The sequence below is a fragment of the Protopterus annectens genome, chromosome 4.part1 (assembly GCF_019279795.1).
Source record: "Protopterus annectens isolate FY-2018-M chromosome 4.part1, PAN1.0, whole genome shotgun sequence".
In the NCBI taxonomy this organism is placed as follows: Eukaryota; Metazoa; Chordata; order Ceratodontiformes; family Protopteridae; genus Protopterus; species Protopterus annectens.
In genome coordinates, this window is record NC_056734.1 from 753,630,512 (window position 1) to 753,653,130 (window position 22,619).

At 42.8% G+C, this 22,619-nt stretch overlaps 1 protein-coding gene across 1 annotated transcript in view; it reads right to left on the minus strand.

Moving 5' to 3' along the window:
* IWS1 (interacts with SUPT6H, CTD assembly factor 1) overlaps positions 1-22,619 on the minus strand; it is an 801,761-nt gene that overhangs the window by 438,161 nt on the left and 340,981 nt on the right. The window contains exon 11 of the mRNA XM_044070501.1: positions 13,143-13,272. Coding sequence (XP_043926436.1) covers positions 13,143-13,272 — 130 coding nt within the window. The remainder of the gene's footprint in view (positions 1-13,142; positions 13,273-22,619) is intronic.

Below are 22,619 nucleotides of genomic sequence, written 5' to 3' on the forward strand. Positions count from 1 at the left end.
ATAAGGACATAGAAAACCTTCACCCACTGAATACAACTCAGTTTGGTTTTGTCAAGTGTAGCTCATGCCTACTCATCCTGGTGGATTTCTTTGAGAGGATCACTATGGCAATACATGAGAGCAAAATGGTGCATATACTTCATACCTTGACCAGGTTAATGCATTTGGCTATACCCCACTCGAGCATTGTAAACAAACTTACAAATACAAGCATAAACTCCTATGTGCTGCACTGGATAGCCGGCTGGCTTTCAGACAGGGCCAAGGAAGTTAGGATGGGGAGACCACCTCCAGAAAGAGGTCTGTTACTAGAGGAGTCCCTCCAGGCTCTATCCTGGGTCAGCTACTTTATGGCATCTACTTCTCAGAAGTTAAGTAGAATGTCAAGGGCCTCTAGCTGACCAAGTTTGCAAATGATTGCCAACTAGGTGCAGTCCCTGAATCCCCCCAAGACAGTGACATCCTACAATGAGGACTAAACAGACAAATGACAGGTGCCAAAGTCATGGCTTAAAACTCAGTGCCAAGAAATGCTTACTATTACCCTTTGAGAGATACTATTACTCTTTGAGAGATTAGCCATCCTAGGAAATTACTTCATCTATAAATACACCTCTAAGAAAACATCCAGTAGTCGGGGATTTGGGTACATGTGGAGACAGTAACCTGGCTTTCAACCAACATGTGTCAAAAGTAGTAATGAAATCCTTCTACGTCATCCAATTTAGAAACAATGGCACAGTACCTAGGTCCAAGAAAGTATTTTTTCCACTGTCTTTGACCCTCATCAGGTCCATCATGGAGTATAATGTCCTCATTCGGTACGTAACTGACCAGGAAGATGCAACAACTGGAACACCCACAGAGGTTCCTCACAAAAAAGAATACCAGGTGTAAATAGCACATCCTATGCAGATCACCTTAAACCCCTATCTGTTTTCTCTGTTTCTCACAGATTGTTGAGAGGTTATCTATGCCTGGCATACAAGGCATCCTTGGATCCCGCTTTGATGGGCCTTTTGCATATATACAAAACAAACATCAGAATTATCTGATCTAAGGATTTACACTTTGTTTGCAACATAAACAGGACACACTGGAAGGTTAGGTTTGTGACTCTGAGAATTTCCATCCATGTGAAGTAGAGCTGTTTCCCAAACCTATTCAAGAGAAAACTGGATCAGTGGATGAGAAACTGAAAAAATACTCCTGATCTAGTGACTACAGCTCTAATTAACGGACAGAGACAGCCTGCAAATCTTGTCCTGGCTTACATGTACCCTTTAAAATAACCTCTAGAGACAAACATGTAGAAGACAATTGGGATGCTTGGTTAGACTTATAAAGGCCTCCAGTAGTCATTAGCTTATTATATACTTACGAATCTATAAACCTGGGATAATGGCATTTTCACTTATGGAGATCTCATCCAGAATATTTAGGAATATTGGGAGACATCTGCTTAAACACTTCAACGACGAGTCTTCCAAATACAGAGAGCAAAGCAAATGCTTTCACAAACAAGTTAGCACCTTGAACGACCATGAACAATGATGGCACCCTACTGAAATGTGAGGCCTAATTGATGTCTTGAAAAATTTGTCTCAAATATGTGAATTCCAAACACTTGCTGCTAAATCTTTAAACCATTTTTTCAGTGCATCGTTCCATGCTCCCCATCATCCAACAGGGGGGTTGTCACTCTCTCAACACTCATAATTACATATATTAACTTTCAGACTGTCCTATCTTGAGTAGGAGAAACATTTTGAGATAATGCAACAGTGGATTTGATATACATTACCACATATTTACATGTTTAATTCTGCTATTCTAAAGGATACGTTATGGTCATTGAAATAACAATAGGCACCCATAATCTTATCTTTTTGTAAACTCAGCCTAGTAAACTTCCTTAACAACATGCAACTAAATACAACAAAATGACACTGAACATCAAGCATGCTTGGTAACGGATTCGACTTCAGAAATATGTGATCAAACAGCAGAAGTTTTTAAACACAGCTGGCAGACAAGTCAAGGATGGTTCATGAAATGAAAGGTTAGTGAAAACAGAAAGTACTAACAAATCCAGAACAAGCGACAGTTGACACTGCAAGCACTGTAAGACTGTTAAAATAGCAGCACCTGGCAACATGACGACCAAACATGTCTACAGTTCGGACATTGGCCACATGTATAAATATGAAATGACAGAAGTTTTACAAACAAATCTGAGGCAACGAGACAAGTGAGAACAAATATCAAGCTCAGTTTCACATGTGGCTGCTTCTGTGGAGGAAATCTGCTTTTCTTATAAGTTCTTAACGGTAGCACTTACACTGAGCCTGTTGACCTAGCCAACCTGCTAGCAGACAGATTGAGCACAAACTTCACCACCCTGTCCCCTCAAAAGGCCCATATGACATCCTCGATACTTATCCCGCACTTCACATTTCCATAGATCAAATATTAAAGGCCCTATTTGAGGCAAAGAGCACAGCTTCCATGGGACCTGAAAGTATCCCAGGCTGTATTCTGCATCATCTTCAGCAAGAACTAGCCTCATCATGGAGCACTCTATTCAACCACAGCCTATGTACAGATTTCATTCCAGCAGAGTGGAGAACTGCCATTGTCATCCCCTTGCACAAAGGTGGTGCCACTACTGACCCTGGAAACTATTAGCTTGACAAGTCTGATCTGTAAGGCCATGGAGCACATTATTATGGACCTCATAATCAAGGACATAGGCAATCTCCAAGCACTTGACCCCATTCAGTTCAGATTTGTCAAGGGCAGAGCTTGCCTGTTGAACCTGGTTGACTTTTTTGAGACTATCCCCAAAGTCCTGGATGAGGGAAAGTAAATACATAACAGCTTATCTGGACTTGGCCAAAGCCTTTGACACAACCCCCCACTCAGGCATCATCGAAAAGCTAACACAACTTGGCATAAATCCCTATCTCATCAGGTGGGTGGCAAACTGGCTCACCAATAGGACCCACAAGGTCAAAATAGGTGCCTCCACCTCTGACAACAGACCTGTCACTAGTGATGTGCCCCAAGGATGTGTCCTGGGACCCCTTCTGTTCGGCATCAACTTCACAGAGGTCCAGAGAAAGACAAAAGGCCTGTGGCTGACCAAGTCTGCAGACGACTAAGTTGGGTGCTGTCACTGACTCCCCAAATGTTAACATACTAGAAGAGGGTCTCACAGCAACAAATGACTGGTACCAAAGTTATGGCCTTAAGTTAAAGACAAAAAAATGTACTGTCATGCCATTTGGCAAAAACACGGCCCCTACTATTACTACATCAACAGTAACCCCCTAAGCATACAACTTGTGGCGAGAGACCCGGGTACACAAGTTGACAACAATCTCACATTCAACCATCATGTAGCGCCAGTGTTCAGAAAATCCTTTTACCTGGTTCATTTCAAAAGTAAAGGGATTGCATCCAGAAAAAAGGAGGTTATTATCTTTCTGTACTCTTCCCTCATTAGGCCAGTAATTGAGTACAATGTCCTGTTTTGGTATGTACCTCTCCAAACACCTGCAACCAACTGGAAAGGCCACAGAAATACCTCACAAAAAGAGAATCCATGGCCTCCAAATCCTGTCCTATGTGGACAGACTAAAATCACTATCACTATACTCAGTATTTATTTTATTTATTTATCTTACATTTGTTTACCGGGACAGTCCGACTGGATACATGTCCATTTTCAGCGGAGGCCCAGGGAGGAAAGCCCCAAATAGACAAACTTACATACATTACACAAGAAGTTGGATAACATTAGAAAATATAAAACAAAGTGATTATGTACAACGGCTTAGTAGTGTTCCCTAGTAGGGACTTACAGTTCTCATGGACAGACAATTAAAAGCAAGAGACGTCAGACTGGATATAGAGCTTGGTGATGTAGTTGCATGTTATGATATTTACAGAGTATGCTTTCAGTTTATAACTTAATCAGGGTTGGTACATGGGCAAAGCCAGTTCACTGAGATATTGTTTGAGGTTTTTTTGAAGAGACTTTTGGAGGACTGTAGGGTTATATAGTTTGGCAATGAATTACAGGTTTTGCCAACAAAGTTGGCAAAAGTACAGTTTTGTACCTACCATAAATGTAGATGTTCGAGGATCCACATTGCTGCAGTCCTAACTATTGGGTAGTCCGCTGTCCAGTGGTACTAATGCGCATGACCGACGTCATATCCTCAGTCTTTTCTTGCCCCAGATGTCAGAAGACCCTGAAAAGATAAGGCCAAAAACCAAAAACTCCCAACATATCTGCACAAAAATATATATATATATACAAAATATACAAAATTAGCAGAATAGAACCTCACCTACACAACAACCCCTAAACACAGAGGGAAGGAGGGAGACTGCAGCAATGTGGATCCTCGAACATCTACATTTATGGTAGGTACAAAACTGTACTATGTTCTTCATTCCACATTGCTGCAGTCCTAACTATTGGGTAGAATCCCAAAGCAGAGGTAAGGGAGGCTGGCAAATCATAAGGAAGCAGGAGCTGATAACATGCCTTGCAAAATAGCTGTGGCAAAACCAGCCCTAGACTTAGAGTAGAGAGGAAGGTGGTAATGCTTAGAGAAAGTATGCACTGAACTCCAAGTAGCTGCCTCCAAAATATCCTTAGTTGCCACCCCTTAAAAAGCTGTTGAAGTGGCAGTAGCCCTAGTGGAATGAGGCCTAATCCCAGCTGGAATCTCCTTGCCATGATGGGAATAACAAAATGCAATGCAAAACCCAATCCACCTAGAAATAGTTTGTTTTGACACAGGCTTGCCCTGAGAACTCAAAGCAAAAGAAACAAACAACTGCTGAGACTGCCTAAAATCCTTAGTCCTGCTCAAATAATAGCAATTGCCTGTGTACATCTAAAGTGTGCAAAATCTTTTCCCCTTTATTTTGGGGATCTGCATAAAGCGAGGCAAATGAATAGTTTGGTTTAAAGCCACACTAGAAACCACTTTAGGCATAAAGGAAGGATTAGTGCGTAATGATACCCTATCCTTATGAAAATCAAAAAGGCTCAAGGCCTGTAACTCAGAAACCCTTCTTGCAGAAGTAATGGCCAACAAAAAGCAGTCTTCCATGACAAGTATTTCAGTTCAGCAGTAGCTGCAGGCTCAAAGGTTGTAGAGTAAGTTTCTCCAACACAAAATTGAGATCCCAAGCAGGAGTAGGAGCTCATTGGGGGTCTTATATTCTTTGCCCCTCTAAGAAATTGCTTGAACAAAGGATGTGAAAACAATGGTGGGTCACAATCATAGTGAGCTGAAATTGCTGCAGCATGAATCTTAATGGAAGAGAAAGACAAACCTTTGTCCAGTAACTCAGTAAGATATTGAAGAGCCACACTCAAATTAGGCTCTGAAATCTCCAAATTGTTTGCTGCAGTCCAAAATAAAAATCTCTTCCATTTTTCTTTCCTTGTACTAGGTCTTCTGGCTTCCATAATCACATTTAAAACTTGTTGAGGAAGTTGAGACCTGCTGTCTTTCAAAACAGAATATGCCAGGCTGTTAGATGAAGAGAGTGAAGCTTGACATTGAGCAGACGACCGTCCTTCTGAGACAACAGATGTGGAATCAAGGGTAAAGGCCATGGAGGCTTCTTTACCAGACTCCTCAGTAATGGGTACCAGTGCTGCGAGGCCAATCTGGAGCTATTAAAATCATCCTTGGCTTGTCTTGTCTGACCTTTAGAAGCACCTTTGGAAGAAGAGGCAGAGGTGGAAACACATGAAGATTTTTCCAACTGAAAGAAAGAGCATCCACTTTCCAAGCCGTGTGATGAAACCTCTTTGTGCAAAACTTTGGCAGCTGGTGGTTTAGTGGAGAAGCGAACAGATCTATGTCTGGAGTTCCCCAGGACACTGTCAACTTTTGAAATACATGAAGATCCAGTTTCCACTCGTGGGGATCCATGAGTTGTCTGCTTAACACATCTGCTAAGGAGTTCTGTGCTCCGGCAGAAACCTTGCCTGAAGAGTTAGTTGCAAGCTTAGCGCAGTCTCCCATAAAATCATTGCTTGCCTGCACAATGGGTAAGAATGTGTTCCCCTTGTTTGTTGATGTACCACATGACAGTTGTGTTGTCTGTTAGAATCAACACCTGCCCTGGAAGAAGTAACTCCTTGAAAGCCATTAATGCAAACTGGACTGCTAACATCTCCTTCATGTTGATATGTAGATGCTGTAGTCTGGCAGGCCACTTGTCTTGTATCCACTTTCCATTTAGATGAGCTCCCCAAGCAATGTCTGAGGCATCTGTCGTTAGAATCTGACTCGCCTCTGGCCGGGTCACAGAGAGTCCCTTGTTTAGGTGACATTCCTGAGCCCACCACAAAAATTCCTTTTGAATGCAAGGTATTATTTGAATGACAGTGTCCAAATCCTGGCAGTGCTGTGTCCATAGATTTTGAGATACCATTGTAGCTTCCTCATATGCAGTTTGGCATTGGGAAGCACCAGAATACAAGATGCCATGAACCCTAAGGCTTGAAGGACTGTCCTTGCAGTCAGCCCGGACTGAAGAGATAGTTGATGGAAGTAACTGGAAAGATTCTTTTGTTTGTCCGGGGTTAAAAAGGCCATCTGGGCTGCTGTATTCAGTCTCACACCCAGAAAGCACATGTCTTGAGAGGGTACTAGACTGGACTTTATTTCGTTCACAGAATACCCTAGGCATCTTAGCACTGCTATGACATATTCCAAATGCTGTAGAAGGTCTTTCCTTTCTTGAGCCAGAATCAGGCAATCGTCCAAGTAAGGATAGATTTGAATTCCTTTTAGCCTGAAGTAAGCTATCACTGGAGCCAGAACCTTTGTGAATACTCTGGGCGCAGTAGATAAGCCAAAGGGCAATGCAGAGAACTGATAATGAGAATTTCCAGCTCCAGATACTTTCTGCAACTTAGTCTTATAGGCACATGAAGGTAAGCTTCCTTGAGATCTAAAGTTACCATCCAGTGACCCTTGCCCAGCAGAGGTAAAAGCTGTCAACATTTTGAACTTGGGAATGTCCAGATAAGTGTTGAGGATAGATAAATCCAAAATTGGTCTCCACGTGTTCCCCTTCTTTGGTACTAGGAACAGGCGAGAATAAAATCCTAGGCCCCTTTCTGGCACAGGAACCGGCTGAATGGCCCCTATTTGGAGTAACTGAGAAATTTGCTTGTGAGCCTCTTGTCTTTGTAGAGGAGGAATGTCTGGCATGCCTTTGAAAGGAGGCAAGGTATGGAAATAAAACCTGTAACCGTGGTGAATGATATCCAGAACCCATTTGTCTTGGGTAATTAAATCCCAATTTTCTTTGAAAAGAGACAGTCTTCCTCCTAGAGGTGCCGCCAGGCGAGAAGGTACTGGCAGCTGAAAAGGCAGGTCATTGGGTCTGCTTACGAAAGGACTGACCCCTGCCCTCACCAGAAGTCTGAGCAGGTGAACCCCCTGCCCTAGGCCTAAAAGCACCTTGAGCTCTGCCCCTACCACGACTAGACCTACCCCTAGACTGGGAATCATAAGCAGGATAAGTCCATCCCTTAGCAGGCCAATTTCTACTAAATTTGGAGGCTGCACCTGCAAAAATCCTTAACAGTTTGCATAGACTTAGCCTTGTCCTCCATCTTCTTTAAAACTGCTTCCACAGGCGAACCAAACAACACATCAGACTGTAAAGGAGCATCCAAAATCCTTGTCTTAACATGCTCAGCTAAGTTCTGATCTCTCAACCAGGCGTGCCTCGAAGAACAGAACCAGTGGCAGCCACCCTGGAGGAGGCCTGCACAGCATCAAAACCACATTGCAGGAATGTTTACCCACTTGTTCAGACACATGAACTAAATCCTGCAACTCTTTACACTCAATACCTTAGCATCCACCTTAGATTTCAACTAAGAAGAAAATTCTGATATTTTAACATGTGAAACTGACAATTCTCATGGCTAAAGTGGAAGAAGTATACACTTTCTTTCCCCATCTATCCAAAGCCCTTGCCTCTTTATCAGGAGGGACAGGATTTTTAACAACTGAGGCCTTCACACCTTTAGGCCCCTGAGAGACAGTTTCGGGTCTGCCCTAGGACTCTTAAAAGATACTTATGAGCTTCAGGCACCCTATAATACCTATCCGGTTTAACTGGGGCAGGAGGCAAAGAATCCGGATTCAGGAAGCCTCTGCAAAAACATCTTCCACCACATTCAAAACAGGAGGTATAGCTAAAGGCCTGTGCTGGGGTAAAACAAGAATTCCCTAAGCCTTTTCCTGGAATCAGAGAAATCTTGACCTTCCCATTTAAAATGCTCCCTCATGGAATGCAGAGTCTCTGAAAATGAAAAATCCTCAGGAGGGAAGCTGAAGGAGTAGAATCATCCACATCAGAATCAGAATAAGGAGGGAACTCCTGCAAGTCTTCAGAAGAGTCAGAAGCCTGCGAGCAATGCTCAAAACTGTCACACTCAGATTCCACCGTAGGCCTCTTATCAGGAGGGGGCATAGAACCCCTTACCATAGTAATCAAATCCTCTGCCATTTTAAGCATATGTTTCTTAGGCAAAGACCCTGAAGTACTAGGAGAAACCCCACTGAAGCAAAACTCGGCCTGCCCTCAAAGAAGCCTTGGAAACAGAGGGGGCTCTGACTGACCACTAGAGGAAGGGAAGAACAGCCACCTGAGAAGCCCCTCAGCCTGGCCTACTTCCTGAGAGGATACATCCTGTAACAGTAAAGTCTCTCCCTGAGACTCCAAAGAAACACCTGGCAAAACCTCCGGCTCTACTGAGCCTCTAAAGAACCGGCGTCTGGGACTGTCGGTTCCTCCACTCTAGGCTTTGCTGTTTTGTCCTTCGTTTTTAGCGAAGCCGGCGCGTGAGCATCCGGCGGCATTTTATAATTACAACGCTTCCCAAACACTAACCTGGCACAGTCTAACCTTCTCTTAATAGTGCGTTTGTTAAATCTAGCACAAGAGCGGCATCCAACAACGTCGTGCTGGCCTAAACAAGGTATACACAAAGTATGGTAATCCCTATGAGGTATCTGTTTCCCACAAGAAATACAGTTATTCACTTTTTCTGACATCCGGTTAAATACTGAGGCAAGAAAAAAACAAAATATTACTTTGATTCGGTCTGAAACTCTGGCTTCAGAAACTTTCAGAACGCCAACCTGCACTAAATTGCTTCTGCATCGGACCATGCGGCAAAAAGACTGAGGATATGGCGTCGGTCATGCGCATTAGTACCCTGGACCCTGACCGGCGTCAGCCATATACTTTGCGACTGGACAGCGGACTACCCAATAGTTAGGACTGCAGCAATGTGGAATGAAGAACATCAGGGATTCACTAGCAGAGTTATTAGCTTTGTGGGTTTGGACCAGTAGTTTATTGGCTGACCGTAGGGATCTCAGGTTGCTATATGGCTTAATAATATTTATAAGTGAGGGGGCATCCTCGGGGTGGTACAGAATTTTGTGTGCTATTAAGAGCTGACAGAATTTAATTAAGCTGGGCAGTTCTAGCCACTCTAGTTGTTTCAGGTTCTGGCAGTGGTGGGTTCTATAGATGAAGCCTGTGGCGAACCTGGCAATATGGTTGTAGCTATGGGACAGCTTACATAGTTCAGATCTGTTGAGGTTTGAGAGTACAGGCAAGGCATATAAAAGAGTAGAGAGTAGGTGTGACCGGACAATTGCAGTCCTAGCCAGTGGGGTTAAAAATGTCCTATTTCTATACAGTGATCCAAGCTTCTTCTTGATGGTCTGTATGGTTTTGTTGACCTGTAGGTCAAATTTGAGATTGTCTAATGTTTGGTGTGTTGATCTGGGGAGATAGTGGTACCATTGTTAGATGTGACAGAGAATGAAAGTGTAACAGATCTACTAGTGTAGAAGTTTAGTTTTATTGGGGTTCAGCAGTAGGTGTTGGTTGACGAGCCAGTTCTCAATAGTGTTAAATGTATTTTGGGCTAGGATTTGCAGTTTGGATGGGGAGGTGGCTGAGCAGATCACAGTGGAATCATCTGCATATTAAATACAGGTAGCTTTACAGATAGCAGTGTGAAGGTTGTTGATAAAAATAGAGAAGAGTAGTGGACCTAGTATGGAGCCTTGAGGGACACCAAGTGTGAGATGTAGCTGGCTGGAGAGTTTGTCCTGCCATAGTACTGCCTGCTGTCTACCAGTCAGGTAGGACTGGAACCACTGGATTGCGTGCTTACTGAGGGAAATAGATTTTACAGAAAGAATGAGAAGTTCATGGTTGACCATGTCAAAGGCTTATGATAAGTCAAGAAAGAGGGTTGAGGATAGCCTATTGTCATTCCTGCTTTGGTTTATGGCATTAGTAAAGGAAAGGAGGGCTGAGGTGGTGCTGTGGTATAGCCTGAAACCATGCTGGGAGTTGGACAGCAAGCTATTCTGTGTAAGGTATTGCATTAGTTGCTTGTGTACACATTTCTCCATTATTCTGGCTAGTGGGGAAAGAATGGCAATGGGTCTATAGTTGGATATGTCTGTAGAACTACCACCTTTATGGGGTGGGAATGACGTGGGATATTTTCCAGAGGGGGGGATATCAGTCTCGCACAGATTGGTCATAGGTGATCTGTGTTTTGCCTACAAGGCAATTTCGGACACTGCACTTCTAGAGATGCGCCATATCTGTAAGTCTAACTCCTCAAGCATTATCCAGTTGAAAGGCCTACATCTAATATGAGACATTAACAAAAACTGCTGGAGAGATAAACCGTCTCCCAGAGGCTGCCCAGTCTCTGGAACAGACTCCCCTTATCTGGAGGGGGATGGTACCTCTGATCAAGGTAATAAGGTCTTCAGCCATTTTGATAATCTGTTTTTTAGGCACAGAGGCCTGTGCACGTGGCTCATGCAAGGTTTTTTTTTTTTAGTTTTACAAGTTGCTTTTGTCTTTGGTTTTGCAGCTGTCGTCGGTTTGATATATAAATGTTGAGGTCTGAATACACCCTCAGAAGCCGGTGCCTACTCAGCGGCTCTGGACCTAGCCGATGGAGATACATCTGTCAATCCAATACCTTGAGTATCTTGCAGCATGCCGGACTACACATGGGTGTCGGTAGAGGCCTGCGACTCGAAGGTAGTGGGTATCAGGGGCTGTGAAAGCACCTCACTGAGTACCGGTGAACCGGCGACTTGCTTAGGAGAAGCTTAGTCCATTGGTTTTGGATCTCTACTGCCTTTCTCTGACCTTTTCTTTGCGTTTTTTATGTACTCCGGTAGTCGGATTGCTATCCGACGACATTTCTGGGTAGTTAAATCTGCTTCCAAAATACTTTGATCCAAAAATATACCGACGCTTAACAATGCGTTGGTTAAGTCTTGCACAAAACAGCCAGGCACATTGTGATCAGGGCCTAGGCAAAGAATACAGTATAAATGGAAATCCTTATGAGGTATTTGCTTCCCACAAGTAATACAATTATTAACTTTTTCTGACATCGGTAAAAAGCAAGAAAAAAAAAAAGTTTCCCCAACGGGGTACTTTGCTTTAGTGAAGATTTTGGTTCTGAAACTCAAACTCTAATATTTCAGAAGTCGGCCGACTGGCACTTGCGAAATGCTTCTGCTTTGGGCAACGAGCGGCAAGAAAGACTGAAGAAAATGGTGTCGGCTGCATGTTTTTTACCCCTGACGACCTGACGTCATGGAAGAGAAGACAGCAACCGACGCAGGACCCAAGACTTTGGAATTCAGGCCGACTGAGGGCAACCTGATAGCAAATTACCCAAATGTAATGACTGCAACAGTGAAACATGATCTACTGGAGAGATAGGTTTGTCTCCCAGAGGCTGCCCCATCTCTGGAACAGACTCTCCATACACGTCAAACAAACTACGTCACTGACCCTGCAACTTGATCAGTGGATGAGAAAACAAAAATTTGTCCCACGGGTTCCACCTGTGTCCCTCACAGACAGGGGCGACAGGTGCTGATTGAGGTTTCCTTTTTGGTGATAGACTCTTAGCTACACTTGCAAAGGCCCCAGGGCATTAGCCTACCAACCTCCTATGATCTTATGATCCTATGATCCCTGGACTGCACTTCAGAACTGAAGAGGGTATCATGGCTTTGTTGTTTTTTTCCCCCTTTTTGTAATAAACTCAAAACATTTTCAACTATTTTTTTTTTCCAAAACAATATTAGCAGCACAGTGGTTTCATTCAACTGTCCTAACCCGATAAAATCATACTGTACCCATCATAGGGCTTCAACCTGGAATTGTACATTTCATGTTGATGAAAGAAAATACTGGGAATAGGCTTTCTCAGAAGCATGCTTACTTGTGTGCCCATTTACTTCCATGTTCAGAAATACTTACTCTGTGTTGCTTCTCCTTCTTTATAGGTTTTGCAGACCTACATTTACAATGCTGCCTCTCCAAAATCTTTTTCACTTCCCAAAATTCTGATTTAACATAGATGAAAGAAGATAAGATGACAAAGTAGATTTCCTCTCTTTTTTCCCATGGTTTGGTACTTTAATTGCACAAAATAGAAAGGCGCAGTTTCAGTTAACATCTAGTGGCACGGTGGAGCATGATGTAGGAAAGATCACTTGCCTGCTTGCAAATGGAAAAGAGGAATAACCCCAGGGAGACACTGGTTATCTACAGTGACACTTTAGACTAAGAACTGTGGATGCTGAGGGAGAAAGTTAAGGTGTCAAGGTAGACAGACTAACCAAAACAAAAAGATTAAAAATTTGAAAGCAAACACGATAACCATTGCGTAGTGGGAAAGAACAAAGAGTCTGTGTATATGCCATCCTTTGTACACTGACTTGACTGGTGTGGTGGTGTCAGTAGGGTGCAGCACGAGATGAATGACTGTTTGGAGAATCAACAGATGGTGACCGATACTTAAAAAGCACAAAAAGTCCTACCTTACATGTTTGCGGCAGTAGACTAAAAGTAAGATCAAGTAAACTACAAACAGGGTAAGACATAAACCTTAACCCTAAACCAATGAACAGATACTGCAATAAATGCAATATAAATGGAAGGAAAAATAAGCTCAGATTAAGTAAGCAGACATCTAATTAATTAATATGTACATATGTGCTCTTATTTACCTCTTGGAGAATCCTCAGCAGTTCTTCACGAATTCTTAGTGCAGGAAGACTTCGATCTGGCAAAGGTGTCAACCATTCCTTGATGGCAGACATTACACCACTGTCAATAAATGTCTCTTTCAAGTCTTGTCTAAGCAGAAAAAAATACAGCAGTGTTGCTCTTTATTTATCTTATTAGGAAAATATAAAAATATGCATCAATACCTGCACCAAAAGTAGAACAACATAAACATGCATAAAAGATGAATGAAACCAAAAACGTAGTAATATCTCAGATAACACGTACTGCTGAAAGTCTTACCACCAGTGGAATAAGATAATTAAAAAAAAATACAACCCCACTAACGTACAAGGTTTGACCCTGGTAAAAAGACTGCACCAATCGAAGGGGCTAGGTGGCTGTATGTTGAATATGGCTAAGTTCCTTCACCTTCTCCCCACATGTGACAATTTGCATTCACAAGGTGTAGAGTGAGCAGCAACAATTCACATCCATGCAAATGTAACAAAGAGTGATTACAGCACAGCTATGCTGAAAAGTTCAAAGAAGCCTTAATCAAAAAAGTATAGGTTTTTCATTCTAATAACAAAAGTATACTGTTACGCAACTTACCGCAACAGAACGAAATTACAGTAAACTCAAAACACAACAGAATGAAAAAGACAAATACAGACAAAAACAAGATCAAATTTCTCAGCAAATGCTGTCCCCTATTTTAAGGGATGGCATAATGGATAAGGTAAAAACTGATGAATCCGTACAACCAAGGAGCAAATGTTCCCGTGATGGTAAAATAAAAGGCAATTAAAAAAAAAAAGACAAAAATGTACCATTCACGGTAAAACCAAGGCAGTTCACAGTCTCATTAACTTGAAAGTAGCTCGTATAAAAAATCAAAACGCTGAAGGTATATAAAAAAGCGAATAAGCTTTAATTAATCTATGCAGCAATGACGGTTACAGCTTTCACCAAAAATGGCTTCATCAGACCTTAAAACATTTTACAAATGAATCAATTTAAACAGTAAATCAATCATGACATCATATCCTGCATTACACATCACTTATTCATTTGTAAGACAGAATATTATATATACATACATATAAAAACAAGCATATAAAACATAACAGCTAATAAAAGTTCATTGATAAAAAACTAACATTAGTAAAAAACTCCATTAATGAGAAAATAAACCAAAATAAAATACTTTACACCCTCAGCCTTCTTTTTCGCAGGGCTGGTTTTATAGATAGTTTCCCATTTAACCCTGGTTTCCGATCAGCCCTGAACCTGACGATCCATTTCATCTCATACTTTTCTGCATCTCCCCTGAAGTGATGTGTAATGCAGGATATGTGTAATGCAGGATATGATGTCATGATTGATTTACTATTTAAATTGATTCATTTGTAAAATGTTTTAAGGTCTGATGAAGCCATTTTTGGTGAAAGCGCTAACCGTCATTGCTGCATAGATTAATTAAAGCTTATTCGCTTTTTTATATACTTTCAGCATTTTGATTTTTTATACGAGCTACTTTCAAGTTAATGAGACTGTGGACTGCCTTGGTTTTACCGTGAATGGTACATTTTTGTCTTTTTTATAATGGATAAGGTGTTTACCTCATAGATACAAGGTACAGGATTTGACCCTTTCCTTTGGAAAGGGAAATTTGGCTAGGCTTACAATGGCCTACAAGGGCAGATAGCCTAGTATTAATCAATGAACCCATGAAGCAATTCAAGCCCTGTTTCATTCTATAAGGATTCTTCAAACAACCTTGCTTCAAGCTTTACCATACATAAAGAAGAAACTTATATGAATACTCATCACATCAACCGATCTTTGAAATCCAAGCCTCAGACTTTCCCTAAAACTTGTTAATAGCTCGAGTCCTAAGTATTAGCGAGTTTCTGCCAAACAACCTACTCACTGCCTGTGAACTGCTGTAAGCATGACCAATGAAGTGGTATGCAATTCATACACTACTCACCTGAAATCTGATCACACAGTTGGCTAATCATATTATATGGCGCAAGTCTTTGAATCTCCATGGCTTAGTCTGGAGACTAACTTTGGACCAGAGAATCTAGTTATCTCTCCAGCAAAGGCTGAAATGGCCAATCAAGCCTTCTTCTGCTCCCATGATATTAGACCAGCGTAGTCCATTTCATAATTCTTAAAAGATGACCAAATATAAGCAGGGTACGTCAGAATACAGCTATAATGATTAATGCCACCACATCAGGCCAAGTACTGTCCTCTTAACCTCCTTGCATTACCAAACACACATGGCTTTCCAATATTAGGATCCTTTATGCTTGGTTTTGAGTGAAACTGGTACTGTTTCATCCTTTTGTGTGGATATAGCAAACCTGGTCCTTAAGTGAGCTAGCAAGGGAAGGTCTCTTCTTTTCTGTTTAAAGTTCTCCTGGGCAGAAAAATCGGGGGGTGTGGGTCCCTCCCACAGTGCTGCAGAGTTATCTAAATCTACTAGCCTCCTATTCCCATATCACCCACCCTCTCTTAGAAATATCTTCCAATGCATTAGGTCCTCCAAGGACTGTCTAATGATCCCTTTGTTATCACCAAAAAAGACAAAGTATTTCTAGATTCTGGGCGTCCAACCCCAAGAGTAGAACCCTCTGTAACCTGCTACTGGCAATCCCTTCCCTGAATAGGGAACAAGCAAATGGGCTGAACTTCATGCTTTCAAACAAGTGGCAAGACCAAAAAAATCTGCAATACATGGCTATAAGAAAACCTCTGAGCATTATCTCTTTATATTTAAAGGGAAATCCAACTGGAAATAACTAATTTTCACTGGTGATCAAAGAGAAAAAAAAAACTGTAGATGGAAGGAAAACAGAATTTATAGTACATAAAAGAAAAAAGGGTAAAGCAAACAAAGTTTGCAAGACAAGCACCAACAAACATTACAAACTTTAACCAAGTGAAATATGAAAAGGTACACAGAAAGAATACTGTCAAAATCTAAACATTAAATATTTTAGTTTACTAAAATAATACATGCACACATGTTCCAGGAAACTTCTAGTTTAACAATAAATTACTGAATCTGACGACGATTTATGTAAATTATAAATATTTACATAATGCATCAGGTTTGTGATAAAGCATCATATTTTTTCTAGTTACACAATACAGGAATTTCCTACATAAAGTAAGGTGCTCACACACAAGATAAAAAAACATATCAAAGAAGACTGGGTGGAATGTACATAATGCAGAAAACTAGAGAGGCAGAGCTTGAGTTAACAAAATCAGTGAAGGGAATACAGGAATAATGTGTGATTAAGATAAAAACAGTGTGTGTTAAGGCTGGCAAGGAAAAGGAGAGCAAAAGGGAAGAATAGCGGAAGGTGCAGCAGGAAGAAGAATGCAAGGGGGAAGTATAAATGAAGAGACAAAGACAACAAATATAGCAGAAGTGTGAGAGATTTAGAATAAGGGAAGAAAATGAATACAGAAACATTGCATATAAAGGAAGGACAGGACAGTGTACATGGGCTGCTCCCTCCAAATATGTCAGGAATTCAATCAGCACTGTGGCACAGACTGAACAAGCTCAGTTTAAGACAGACATGATCAAGGTCCAATCAGTGGACTGGGTACTGGAAAAGCAATAGAGCAAAAGGCAGGAATGAATAGGGAATGCCACCCTAACTCTTCCTGGGGACATGGATGAGGTCTGGATGTCTCAGTCTCATATAGTACTATCAAAACCTCAAATCATACACATAAATACACAAAGACCTATTCGGAGGCTCTGATCAAAAATCTACCAAAACAGCAGAGGCCACCAAAGCAGACACCCAAACAACTGCCATCTCAGGACACAACACATGCAACACATATACCACATAGTCAGTGTGCCAAACAGTCACAGCCCCTAAGGCCAAACACAATGCCAGACACACCCGTCATTGGTGACTCCATAATCAGACACACTGACATCCCGCTCACCAGATTGAACAAGGAAAAGGTCACAGTATGCTGCCTGTCGGGCGCTAGAATCCGCCACATAACGCAAGCACTCAGGTCTCTCAAGAGCAGGTACAAGTACGACTCTGTCATTGTCCACGCTGGTGTGAACGACCCGAGACGTACCTCCTTGGACTACATGAAAAGAGACATAGAGGAGCTCTCTGCTTATGTAGCCCAGGCAGGTATGACCCTGACCTTGAGCAGTATCCTACCTTCACCAAGAATGATGCCACAATACAGTGACAAGATGATCAGCTTTAATAATTGGCTTAAACTCTGGTGTCATTCAAAGGGGATCCAATGTCTGTCTGCCTGGGATGACATGCTGGACAAGCCACGCTGCTTGAGGGACGGCTTGCACCTGTCACCCTGGGCTTCGGATATTGGCAAAGGCTCTTGCCACCCCCATAGTGCCTTTTTTAGGCAAGGCTCAAATTCTAAACCTACCACCCTAGAAAACAAAAAAGGAAAAAACTAAGGGTAATGCTGCTCAATGCCAGAAGTCTCAACCTCAAGATGCACGCACTCGAGGCCCTTCTCAGTATGGAGAACATCGATGTCTGTGCTGTGACTGAAACCTGGTTCAAGGCTCCTGAGAGCACCCCGGCACTATCAGGTTTTACCTCATATCATGCGTTCCGGCCCCAAAATCCAGACACCACCAAGAAAGGAGGGGGGTGTCCATATTCATCAAGGACACCCACACCTCAAGGTTGGTGGCAACGCACGATGCATCGGAGACCATCCAGGTGCAATTAACCATAGGCAAGACTGCTCTGCAATTTGTAGCATGTTACAGGCCACCCTCTCAAACTCAGGAACCTCACATAGCTTTCCTGAAAACACTGGAGGGGATAAATGTATCTCCAAACACCATCATACTAGGTGACTTCAACTACCTGAATATAGACTGGGATCACTACTCAAGCCCCAACACTCTAGCCCAAAGGTTCCTTGAGTTCATAAACTCAAATGCCATGGAACAACTAGTCACCATCCCCACAAGAGGAGAAAACATACTAGATCTCATCATCACGAACATGGGGTCACAATGTTCAACACCGGAAGTATACCCCTCACTGGTGAGATCAGATCATAAGCTAATCTCACTGGAAGTCCACATCCCGCCCCCACCTGAGATAAAAAAGACCACAGTGAAGAACTTCTCAAAAGCCGACTTCACACTTCTAAAGACTAGTGTGGTCTCTTTCAAGGCCTCTGAGCCTGCAGAAACCAGTACTAAAGCCGCTGAATCACTTACAAATGCCTTCTACCAGCACCTACAGGACTGCATGGATCAGGCAATCCCAAACAAAACAAAGACTCTTTGTACCAAAGGCAAGCGTCCAGCCTGGTGGACTCCAGCCATAAACAAGCTCTACAACAAAAGGAGGAAGCTACTACAAGATAGAGCAAAATCCTTAAAAAGGAAGACACCGTTGATCATTATAAGCAAAAAACTAAGATCTCTCATAAAATCATCCAAGGCAAATTTTGAGAGAAAAGTCGCTAAGGACTCAAAAGACAATCATAAGGCCTTCTTTAGCTATGTTAGAAACCTGGGAGGAAACTCCCAGATATGCTCAGAATTAGTTCAAAATGATGTAAAAATCACTGAACCTACAGACATTGCCAACATACTGGCTGACAGGTTCAGTGCAAACTTCTCCCCCCCCCCCAAAAGGAGAGATATCTATACCAGAGGATTGTAGCCCCCCAAACATCTCTAACGCTCAGGTGAGAACTGCTCTCTCCAAGGCGAAAAACACGGCATCCATGGGACCAGATGGTGTCCCCGGTTGTGTGCTCCACGAACTCAATGAGGAATTAAACCCGCAGTTAGGACAGCTGTTTAATCTTAGCCTCACCTCAGGATACGTACCCAAGGAGTGGCGTACGGCAACTGTGGTCCCACTTCACAAAGGCGGTGCCTCCACTGACCCTGGAAATTACCGTCCCATCAGCTTGACAAGCCTGATCTGCAAAGCTATGGAGAGGATCATAATGGAACTCATAAATAAAGACATAAGGGACTTGCAGACTTTGGATCCAACCCAGTTTGGATTTGTCAAAGGCAGATCATGCCTTTTAAACTTGGTTGACTTTTTCGAAACAGTCACCAAGGCCATTGATGAGGGAAAGGCAGTCCACAAAGCCTACCTCGACCTGGCAAAGGCTTTCGACACAATACCCCACTCAGGTATCATTGAAAAACTCATCAGCTTAAATGTAAACCCATACATCACAAGATGGGTTGCAAACTGGCTAAGTGACAGAACCCACAGGGTCAGAGTTGCTGGCGCCATGTCAGACGCAAAGCCCGTCACAAGTAGTGTCCCACAGGGCTCAGTCCTGGGCCCATTCTTGTTCAGCATCTACTTTTCAGAAGTACAAGCAAACACAGGAGGGCTATGGCTGACTAAGTTTGCAGATGACTGCAAACTGGGCGCCATAGTCGAAAACACATCTGACACAGATATCCTTCAGAAGGGTCTCATAGAGACGGATAACTGGTGCCAGAGCCATGGCCTAAAGTTAAACGCCAAAAAATGCATAGTCATACCCTTCGGGAAAAACAAGGTTACCGCCAGCCACCATATAGGTGGCAACCCACTAAGCACAGAAGAGGTTATCAGGGATCTGGGGACCCAGGTTGACAGTAACCTTTCGTTTGACACTCACGTTGCCAAAGTAGTTAGGAAGACCTTCTACATTGCCCACCTGATCATGAAGGGATTTACATCTATATCAAGGGAGGTCATCGTCCCCCTGTACTCGTCACTCATCAGACCAATGATTGAGTACAATGCCCCATTCGGAATGTATCTGACCCGACACCTGCAGCAACTGGAAAGGCCCCAAAAGTTCCTCACCAAAAGGATAAAAGGTCTCAAAAATATGTCTTATGCTGCCCGACTGAAGGAACTCCAGCTCTATTCAGTCGCTTACCGCCTGCTCAGGGGTGACCTGTGCCTGACATACAAGGCCATGTCCAACCCGGAATTGATGAACATGCTTCACCTCAAAAAATCTAGATCCCTCAGAACTACAAGGGCGGGAGACTTAAACCTTGACACGGTTATTAATAGAACGTGCTGGAGGGACAGATTCATCACCCAGAGACTCCCTATGCTGTGGAACAAAATCCCGGTACATGTGAGGCAGAGCACCTCGCTGGCCTTGTTCAAGAGAAATCTTGACCAATGGATGGGAGATCGCAGATATACCCCAGGGATTACCTCAGTGTCACTGCTAGACAGAGGCACAACAAAAAAAATGGGCATAGTATTCCTCAAAATAAAGGGGTGGCGAAAGCCACAAAACTCTGGGCTAGGCTTATAAATGCCCTTGGGCAGATAGCCTAGTATGAACCTATGAACCTAAAAGCATAGATACTACTACAAGTCTTCAGCAGAGACCAGCAGCTGTCAAAAGACACTAATTTAAATTGGGGAGGCTTGAAGTTGCATTACTGTCTAGGCATGACTGCCCCTTGTTTAGCCCACTACACCCTTTCTCTGCAGATACTTCTAATATGCAAGAGGATTAGCTCATTAACTCCTACTGGCAATCAACCACTAGTGAATTTTAAGAAGTTGAGTGTCACAGAAAATTAACAGTGAGAGAACACTTTCAGCTGAAAAAGAGCAGATTTTTTGCATTTATTATTTCCCACATATTAAGTGCTTTATCATGGCAAAGAATACTCCAGAATTCTGTACCATGATTAAGCTACAGCAAGACAAAAGCAGTACATGAGCTCAGCCTTTCATATGCTATTAGCTTAAATGACGCAGAGCGGCCTACAAATCCAGCACTCCAGCCATGAATAACACCATAATGCAGTTAGTAGGCTCTGCAACAGATTACTCACAAAGTAGTACTTACTACTGGGACTTTGGCAAAGTCCAATCTTCAGGTATACCTACAAGCTCGGCATCCTTCCCCCCATCCAAGATAAACAGATGTCAGTCTCTCAGGGATGTCACCACATTCCTAGTATATACAACCAACATCTGCCTACATTACCTTTAATTCTTCCGTGCATGGGATGCCCACAAAATAGTCACTTGCCTCCTTCTAGGCAAGAGATGAATGGAAACTGGCTATGACCCTAATCAGTATGGACATCTATGGAAGGACTCTACGTCAGGGACTTTGAGAAGCTGGGCTTCTTAAGGATATTCAGACCTCATCAGGCCTATGGTCACATGAGGAAAGGAGAATGGATAAATGCATGAGAACAAGGAAAAAAAAACCCAGCCCTAGAAGAGGGGATCGAGGGGAAGCTTGCTCTTCAACAATGATCTACTCCGACAGCTACAATTATGGTCAAATTCTTACACAACTTCACAATGCTCTTCATGGAATCACTGTTGCAGTAGCACTGACTACTGGGATAATTCTCACAGCTCAAATGAAATGGGAGGCAGTGGGATTTTTGTGGAGTGCTTAACAAGCTCTGTAGAATGACAGTGGCCATGCGTGTCCTTCGTCTGGAAGCTGTATGTAGCCTGTGGTCCTTAAGTATAGGGAGAAAACCTTGTGTCTGCCTCCAAAACAACCAAGTGCATTCAGCACTCCACCCACACAATAAAAGCCATAGTAGCGGCTATTCTTCTGGTACTGTGGACCTCATTCTCCCTGCTAGCTTCTTCCTATGATGAGAGCAGCATAAAAAGTACAGTTTTGTACCTACCATAAATGTAGATGTCCGATAGATATGCAACTGCAGTCCTTACATATGGGCTGTCCTGCCTCAGGCAGCCCTTCGGTCGGCCGGATTCCAAAGTCTGGGTCCGGCGTCGGCTGATGTCACCTCTTCCCCGACGTCAGAGCAGCTGGGGTATAAAAGCATCAGCCGATGCCATCTTCCTCAGTGTTTCTTGCCCCAGATGCCAGGTGCCCTCCAAGGAAGGCTAAATTTAGAGACTGGATAAAAAATTCCAGACATGCACAACAGTAATAAACAGATACACCATAACAGATTCCCCCAGCTAATTTGTAAAAGGGAAGTGGACCCAAAAAGGAGAATTTACAGAGGTGTAGGAGGGAGGGAAATCCTGACTGCAGTTGCATATCTATCGGACATCTACATTTATGGTAGGTACAAAACTGTACTATGTCCTTCAAGAATGCAACTGCAGTCCTTACATATGGGTTGAATACCATAGCCAAGCTGGGGGTGGTAGGATCTAAGATAAAGATGGTGTAGCTAAAATGCCCTGCAGGACTGCCGAAGCAAAGCCTGCTCGAGATCTGGAATATAAAGGCAGGTTGTAGTGTTTGGAAAATGTATGCACGGAGCTCCATGTAGCAGCTTCTAGAATGTCCTTTGTAGCCAACCCTCTTAGAAAGGCTGTAGAGGTGGCTATAGCTCTGGTGGAGTGTGGCCTGATATTGGCTGGCACACCTTTTCCATGGAAAGAGTAACAGAATCTGATGCAGTGTCCAATCCATTTTGAAAT